The sequence below is a fragment of the Quercus suber genome, unplaced genomic scaffold (assembly GCF_002906115.3).
Source record: "Quercus suber isolate HL8 unplaced genomic scaffold, Cork oak 2.0 scaffold_281, whole genome shotgun sequence".
In the NCBI taxonomy this organism is placed as follows: Eukaryota; Viridiplantae; Streptophyta; class Magnoliopsida; order Fagales; family Fagaceae; genus Quercus; species Quercus suber.
This window is the reverse complement of record NW_027069737.1, coordinates 576,199-585,553: the sequence shown is the minus strand read 5'-3', so window position 1 is coordinate 585,553 and position 9,355 is coordinate 576,199. Positions and strand designations below refer to the sequence as shown.

The 9,355-nt window shown below is 30.8% G+C and overlaps 1 protein-coding gene across 2 annotated transcripts; it reads right to left on the bottom strand.

Annotated features, from left to right (window-relative positions):
• Positions 1 to 421: 421 nt before the first annotated feature.
• LOC112007494 (alkaline ceramidase) lies at positions 422 to 3,677 on the bottom strand. 2 transcript variants are annotated; one of them, XM_024039852.2, is made up of 3 exons: positions 3,376 to 3,677; positions 1,763 to 2,097; positions 422 to 1,063 (listed from the first exon to the last, which is right to left on the bottom strand). In XM_024039852.2, exons 2-3 carry the CDS (start codon positions 2,014 to 2,016, stop codon positions 550 to 552), a joined length of 768 nt encoding a protein of 255 aa, XP_023895620.1. In that variant the 5' UTR covers positions 2,017 to 2,097; positions 3,376 to 3,677; the 3' UTR covers positions 422 to 549. The 2 variants fall into 2 exon arrangements, with proteins under 2 accessions (XP_023895620.1, XP_065637947.1); XM_065781875.1 differs by having other exon boundaries at positions 3,497 to 3,677.
• Positions 3,678 to 9,355: the final 5,678 nt, after the last annotated feature.

The window sequence follows — 9,355 nt, the reverse complement described above, 5'->3', positions numbered from 1 at the left end:
TAATTGGTGATCAAGTCTTGTTCACTACAAGTGTATATAGGAATTTTTTTTCAAGGTGTTTTTTAAAATGTATAAATTATACAATCTAATAAAAGAGAAATTCATATATTGACAACAATAACAATAAAAAAAAACACAAATACATAAATTTTACAATTGTCTTCTACGAATTTTCATATTTTGAAATCGTTGCATGATAGTCTCATCATCAATACTACAAACTAAATCTCTTTCAATGTATACAACCAAATAATCATTTATTCATTTAATGTAAAATAAATTATGGATTAAAATTTAATTTTATTGACATAAAAAAATTGAGAGTATTCCAATTTTTTTTTAAGGGTAAACAAATAAAAATTTTTAAATTATATATATAGGTACATGTTCTACTTTTATAACAACGGAAATTTCAATGGCATAACAATCTGGGTATGCCATTGAATTGAAGCCATCTCGAAAAAGAGAACAAAAATGGTCACTTGTTAAGTCTATCACCTGCCAAAACGTCTCAAGATAGCCAATACTTACATCACTTACGTGTTTCTTTCATTGGGCTTTTCGTTTCTCAACCTTCACATACGGTAGGACACCCATAAGATAAGCAATTTTTGGAGACCATTCCCTTTGCTGAGCACGACAAAACATCAAGAAGGTGTTTGCAAAGTAAGAATTGAAACCCATGAAGACATGCCACACGGCATGACCCTGTGGATTAATGAGCCAACTAGATACCTCCTTGCAGAAAAGATGATCACAGAGCCAACACAAGCTACCTAGGAAAAGGGTTGCCACATAAAGCTTTGCAAGCCGCTTAGCAGAAGCATCTTTTGTGTAAATGTAATACTTGTACATTCGGGGAATGCAGAGGAAACACAAGATTCCATAATGCACCTTGAAGCCAATGCCGAGATGGACAAATGAATGGACAACAGCAAAAACAACACCATAAAGGAATAGGAAAGTAGGCATTGTGCTGCGGTAGTGCCAGTCTGGTGAGTGGAGGATGTACATATAGAGTAGCATCTCCCACACCATAGGAGTTTCATCGCTCTGCTGTTGCCTGTGATCAAATTAGAGTAAATGTAAATGGAAAATAACCATCCAAGAATAAAGAAACTGTCTAAATAAAATTAACTTTATCATGACAGCCTCCATATCCAATATTACATAAAGGCAGAGAAGAAATTCAGGCCTAAACTGAAAGTGTATGCATAAGAATTTGCATGTGAAACATAATTTGTCAAAATTACACGTGCAAAGTTCTAATTAACTCTTCCCTATGCCTGCTTCCATATATGTTCTTTTCACATGAAAGCGAGAATAATAGAATTTTGACCCCAATTTCAAAGAAAAACACCATCAGCATTGAACCAACCAGCTCAACTCATGTGGCTAATGCTAGTTACATGAGGTTGCCTACAGTTATAAACTTGCACTATCAAAAGATTCACATTTTAAATGTCTGTCTTCAAGGCTTGTAAGAATCAGTTACCAGAGCATGTCCAACACAAAACAATAAAAAGTTAAAGAGTGCTGTCCTACTGCAAATTCTTCATCTGAAATAAGTTCAATTACTGTTGTTTAGGTCATAAACATCTAATTCACACTTTCTTTAAACCCCTCCCCGCCCCCTTCCCCCCCAAATGACAAAACTGCTTTTATAAACATATCCCAATTATAATAGTAATATACCTTGTATGAGATCAACCAATCACACATAAATTAAGCTTCAGAACTCCTAAATGATAGAATCACTTACGCGCGTTGCAATGTGGCATGGTATAACATGTTGCCAATGGCAAGTATCATATTAGATATGTGAAGAACAGTAAACCTCTTCTCAAATCGTAGTCTTATCGCATTGATAAGACCAAAAAGGGCCAAAAGAATGCATGGAATGTTTGATATGGTGTTGTAAAATTCCGCAATATAAGTTGAGTAGGCATAATTCTTCTCACAACAATCAATAGTGGATGTGACAGGACCCCAGAAACTTGACATTCCATCGGCCATTCTTCTCAGTGCTCTGAATTATATCAACAGAATCCTTTATGTTATGGAGTAGAAAAGATCACACGGTCACAAACCATACGCCTGCAGAAATTAAGCTGATATGTCACCAATCCCAAATTCATTGAAGAAAATTTATATACAATGGAAACAAATTGCATTTATCAAGTCACTTACACAAGTGTCAATGCACTGTAAGAGTATACTAAAGGTTACATTATACATAAAGTATGCATGACAAAGATAAAAGATTGCATGCCACCACAATGCAAGATGTCAGTGAATGTTCCCTCATCTTTTGCACCTGCCCAGTGCAGTGTTGGTTATATTGATATGCTAAAAAACACAATGATAGTGTACTACTACCATGGCATAAACCAATACTAAATCAGATAGGGCCTCATATACACCCAAGTTAGAGAAGAAGACTTTACAAAGATGCATTAACAACAAAAAAATGAAGAACCAGATTAGAAACTTAAAACTCTCAACAGAACAAATGCAAATAGAGGAATTGCCAACAACAAAAAAAAGATTTATAGTCCAGTCCATTTACATAGCAAACCTATATCCCTCATAAGATATACCCAAAAAAAAAAAAGCCATAACTATTAGTAAGACAATGCCGAAAATATGTGCACAGAAAACCCAATAACAAATGAGACAAAACAATCATAATGCAACATCATATGAAGCCAAACTATCAAACAAAGAAGCACCATAACTCTTGCTATAAAAGATTTTTAAGTCAAAGGCACAATAATTTTTCATCTAGGGACCTACAATTCATTCACCAAGCAATTCCATCATCTGGGTCTGTTTGGCAACATATCATTGATTCAAAAGATTTCATAGCAGAAAAGATCAGATCCCACATAAGAATATCACTGACCCAGATTAAACAAATGCCATTACTTTCAGAAAATTTATATCAAATCACACCTAACAGAACAGAAATTGATATATAGAAACAGAAAACTTGAGCTCTAGTAAATAGATTCATTCTGACATGACATATACTATACTTGCATTAGATAACACACACAAAAAAACCTTTTTTGCAGAACCAGATCTCATTGCTCTTCTCTTCTATGGAAATTATTATAACACCATATCAGACATATTGAAGCAAACCCCAAATCATAAATTTACACCCACAGCAACACAAACAACAAAACCTAAGGAAATCTCAGACCAAAATCTACCATACCCATTAATTCACAGAATCCAAATATATTTGAAATCAAAAATCCAAACCAAAGCACATGCAAGCAACAACATCAGATCTTAAAAACCAAATCTAAATCCCCAAACCCAAGAGAAAAAAAATAAAAAATAAACAGAAGAAGAAAGTGACTAAACCATTGCCGTAAACCACCGCTATCACTGGTGGCGGTTGTGGTCCGTTGTGGTTCGGCTGTGGCTAACCTCGGTGCAAAGCAAATAAAGAGAGCAATATTGGGTGAGATCGGAAAGGGCTTACGAGCAAGACCACGGTAGCAGAGGCGCTGAGATGATCAAGGTCCGGCCACGGAAGCTTTTGAGGGAGGGAGAGAGAGAGAGTGTAATGATATCACTGTTTCTTTGAAGATTGAACCAAACAGGGGATAACAAAAGGGGTCAAGAGACTCAAGAAGCAAACCAAAAAAGAGATTACACACTTTCCGGAATTCGAGGTATAGAAGGACTCGGAATCTAGTTTTTTTTTTTTTTTAGAGAAAAAAAAATAGTATTTTTACTATTTTAAAGTTTAAACCGTAAAAATATTTAAGATAGTTTTAAATTGTTCTTAAATTATTTCAAAATTTTAATTAAATTTTAAAATTTGAAACTTATTTTTTTATAAATTTACAGTGAAAGTTTGGCTACAAATTTAGAACATTCACATATGAGTTTCTAAGATAATATCTATTTTACATTTTAAAAAATTATTTTATCTATTTTAGTAATTTTATCAACTCATTTAACAATACATTTATTTATATACCTAACATTTATTTTTCTTATTTTTACATGCAACCTAATAAAATTAGTGCTCGCTTTTGGGTTTAGTGTCATAATTTTTTATTTGTATTCAAATTTTTATAACACCTTTCATATAATTTACTGTTCATGCATAACAAAATGTCATAAAGTTACCAATTCACAATATATGTAGTTTTTTGTTTTATGTGACATGGGTAGTTTTTTTTTTTTTTTGGATAAAACGTGAGATAGTTTTAAATTTTTTTTTTTTTTTTTTTTTAAGGAATGTGATATGCATGAAATATAGAAGATAAAGTACTCTCACATCTTCCCATTTAGCATTACTTTCATATTATTTTGTGACTAATGATATATTATTTTTGTCTTATAGGTGACAGAGGATTTACATGCCAATGGGCTTTGTTTGAGGTAGAATAATGGTCAATTAAGTTAAGTCAATTTAGTATAATAATAAAGAGATATCATTAAGAGCAGACGCTTGTCTCTTAAAAAAAAAAAAAAAAATCAAGCCAATTTGAGAGGTCCAGCTCAGGCATGAAGTGAAGCAAGCAAAGATAAAAGAAAAGAATACAAGCAGGTTGGGCAAGTCCAACAAGGTGTGAAGAAAAGAAAATGAAAAATAAGAAGAGTGGGACTAATGTTAATCTGACGTGGTGAAGAATATTAGAGAAAGAAGAAATTAGAGGCTTGTTTTCGTGGTTAATATACATTTGGGCTTGACGTGGGTCATGTTATTTCTCCACCAAAACACATACCTAGGAGTTCTTGCAATGGGCCATGTCGGGATTTTAATAAAAAAGGCTTTATGTTGCGAGTTCAAATTTTTTATCTCACTTTTTCTGTTCTATTTTATACTCTACCAATAAATATTTATCATATATTCACCTAATTAATTAATTAGGTGAACACGTGACAAATATTTATTGATGGAGTATAAAGTGGAATAAGAAAAATGGGAAAGAAGATTTGGACTTTTAGGTCACCCCATGGATTATAATTTATAAGTACTAGTATTGGGGTTGTAAAAATTCTCAATTGCTATTTTACATCTCAAAAGTATTAAAAAAAAAAAAAAAAAAAAAAACCCACTACATTCAGGTGGGCACACTCATATATTTTTGCAACCTTCTATAGTGGGTTCTTATAAATAAGAACTCACTGTCACTGTAGCAGGTTGTAAAGAATTCTTTAACACAGAAACATTCTCTCTCTTCCCTATTATTTGATTTAGATTTTATTTTATTTTATTGTGTAATTATATTATTTTAATGGGTTATATGTAAAAATAAAAATTGAGATATAGGGTGTATTGTAAAGTGAGTTGGTAAATAGAAAATGTGGGTTTTTAGATGATAAAATAATAACTTTTATACCATCCTCAATGCTAGTGCTCCAAAGGAGCAAAACAAAGCAATAGTAAAGAGGCTAATCTGACTTGTATTATGAGTGTTACTATTAGGCAGATTGTGGTGATTATAAATAGAAAAGTAAACAGGAAAATATTGGGGATTGGCTAGGGCAGAAGTTTAGAGAAGCTAAGGACCCGCCGATGGCAGCTGCCTCTATGGCTTTCCTTCATGACAGTTTTATTTGTTTAGTTTAATGTTTACTATTTTATTTTTATGCTTTCCTTCAATTACTATGAGTTGCTAAATTTTCAATAAAAGTTTGAAGATGAATTTTGTTAAGAATTATCAGTTTTATTTATGTGATTTGATTTTTCTCACAACAATTGGCTTTTAATGATTTAAATTGTTCTTAGTTCATCCCAATTGACTAAGCTAGGATTCATAATATGAGTTCAATCATGTTTTTCTCATGATTTGGATTTATCTTAATTGATTGAATGTTTAGTTTATTATTTCTTAATTTCAAAATTGGATATCTCTTGTGATTTGTTTGTCAATGGATACAATTGATGATTTGATTTTTAGAATTGGATATCTTTTGCAATTTTTTTGTAAATGGATACAATTGATGATTTAATTTTATACCTAAGAAGCAAAGAAGAGTATGCTTTAGATTTTTAAAACAGAGGTTTTAATGATAATATTTTCCATGATAGCATGATTGATTTCTAGATTATCATGCAGTGGTTGGGAAAAATTAATGATCATTAATATATGATGATATGAATTAATAAGGCAGATTCCAAAACCTTAATTCGTTTCTCTAAATTGTTTAATCTCTTTATTACTTTATATTTTTTCTTTTACTTAATTTAATTATTCCTTAGTTTATTTAATTTCAAAACAACTAATTTTTATTAAATTAGATTAGGATCAATTTGGTTAAGGTTTGATTAATTTTTCTACATTCATACAAGTTTTTGTGGGTTTGATCTTATTCTTGTCAAACTATATTTCAGTACTGTTTGTGCACTTGCAAGTACTTTAAAATTTCAGTAGTTTTTTTATTTATTTTTTTTTTTTTTAAATAGGAATATGGGTTAATGGGAAGTTTATTTTACGTTGGGTAGTGAGGAATTTTTATCTTGTAAGTTTTTTGTTTTCAATTTTTTTCGGTTTATAGTTTTAACCTTATTCTTATGTTTTAGGAATAAGGATAAGTTAAATAAATTCAGGGTATTTTTGGAAGTCAAAATGGCAATAACTAACTTTTCAAATCTTTGTAATATATAGAGAAGAGATCAATTGCACAATCAAATAATATGAAAACATGTTTCTCTCCCATCTCTCTCTTTCCTCTTTGTCTCTCTGTCTCTCTAGCAAATCCACATAGTTAACAACCACCAAATCTAGCAACCCAACCGCTGCCAGCAACCCCCTACCATTGAATCTCAGCCACCACCACCACCATTAAATCACCAAAAACCAAACCAATCAACCACCAAAACAACCATCCACTACTGCCATAAACCACTAAATCAGCCAAGAAAAAATCCAATAAAATCACCAAAAACACAGCAAAAAAAAAAAAAAAAAAAAAAACCCACTATTCAGCAAAAATCAACCAAGTCAATCCATATAATTAACCAAGCCAATCAACAAACTATTTATCCTCCCAAAAACCCAACCCCACCGCCAAAACCACCGCCATAAAACACCAACACAACCACAGATTGCCCAGGCCCCTAACCTCGTTGAAACATCGCCGATCTCTTAGTCTAATTTGAGGGTAGTCTGATCTAGTATTAGTTTGATATGGTGAGAGAAACACGCAAAATAGACTAGAGTGTGTTAGGGAGGTGGAGGGAGGCAAGAGTGAAGAAAGGGTGATGGAAGCGAAGAAAGGAGAAAGAGAAGAAAGATTGAGGAACATACAGATGAGAGAGGAAGAAGCAAATACATGAAAGGGAGGGAGAGTGAAGAGAGAGAAAAAAAGTAGTAGTAAAAGAATAATAACTGTTTATTGGAAGAGAGAGTGAGAGAAAATAAAATAAAATATATTTTTTTAGAGAGTTCTATGATGTCTGCTCCTAATGATAGCTCTATCATTAGACCAAGACATCAATCGGTTTTTGGTGTAGGCCACGATTGAACTCCATATCTCTTATTCAACCATTAGAGACTTTACTAGTTGAGCTAACTGAAATCCACATAAAATATAATATTTGTTAGATGGTATAACATAAAATATAATATTTAAGTTATACCATCTAGCATCTAACTATAGTCATTCCTATATATACAAACTTACTATTTCATGGTTACTAAAAAATTTTAACAATACACACCCGAATAAAGCTCAATTTAAGTGTGTGTTTTGCTAAAATAGCAATTTGGGGGGGGGGGGGGTGTGTTTACACCCCCAATGCTAATGCTCTTAATTGTAGCCTAAGGCTACAACTCCGACTAAAAAAATTAACATAATCACATATTTTGAAAATATAACCATTAAATTGCTTGTTCTTTATGTTGTTAACACACATATTAAATTCCATGTCAATTGAATTTTATTTACTATTTGATTCAATATTTTATTTATTGTACATAATTTTAGACTATAAAAACTTGAAATTTATCTTTGATCTTCAAGAAATTTTGCAAGCATGGAGGATATTAAAAGAAAATGTAATCCAATGATAAATTTGTTAAAATTCACATCCAATAAAAAGATATTGAATGGAGTTGTGGCCTTAGGCTTCAGCCAAGTTTATAGACAAAATTTTTCCTAAACCTATTATTAATTTTTTTAAGATCAATATAGTATGTTTGTGGGATTTAGAGATTAATTAAAAATTTTATGTAAAGAAAAAAAAAGGTTTACAAATATTATTGAAATTTTTAGTGAGCCACTCTAAATTAATTATTGGCACATGAACCTAGCAAGTTTTATTATATTCAAATACAAAATTATTAAAGATTATTAAAATAAATATTAAAATTTTATTTTAAATTTCTTAAAATTTTTTTGTAGAAGAATTTTAAATGTCTTGAAAATTAGAAAATATAGAGTTTTACCCAAATTAAACTATCCAAAAAATTAATAAGAAGGAATATAGAATTTTAGTTGAAGTATAAATTTTAATATCTTGAAAATTGGGTAATAGGGTTTAGTTAAATTAAACTATCCTAATAATTACTCTATATAAATAAAATAATTTAATAATTACTGAGAGTATAGTCACTTGTCGTAGAGAGAATATAGTCATTTAGCACAATCACGATAATTAGGACTTCACATTTTTTTTTTTTTTGTATTGTATGATTTTTATTGCATTTTTATTTCTTAGTTTATTTGAAAATTTAAGTTTTGATTTTTTTTTTAAAAAAAAAATCTAAATGCACATTATAATTTCATTAGTTTTAATTTTTTAGTTAAACCCTAAACCTTTTTTTTTTTTTTTTGCATCAATTTTTTTAAACCCTAAACTTTTAAAATTGTATCAATTTAGACCTTAAATTTTTGGTGTTTGATTTTTGTGAGTTTCAGTTTAGGGAAACTTTTAAATGCCAACAATGGATATTTACACAATTTTAGCTTGTCTGATGTGGTATATTTTGGATAAAAAGTGTAAATTTGACACATTTTTCTATTATACACCTTAAGTGCTCTAAGTTGGCCAAAACTTATGACATCTTAAAGTTAAGATTAAAGTTGATGCCAACATGTTTTGGAAAGAAGAAGAACAAAAGCCTTAGTCCATAAAAACCAAATGAACCTTCTCCCTTTGAGATGAAGAGCCCCAAATAAAATTATAGTTACAAACTTAGGCAACACTTTGAAACCAATGGCAAGAATTGCTTTTGCCACATATTGGACCCTCCCTTGCACTATCCATGAGAAAATAATCCATGATATGTCTATTTCATGATTTACACATTGTTTGTCAAAAAATCAGATTGAGTTTTGCAATAGTTAAATCATTAGTCTTCTTTAATGATATTTATGG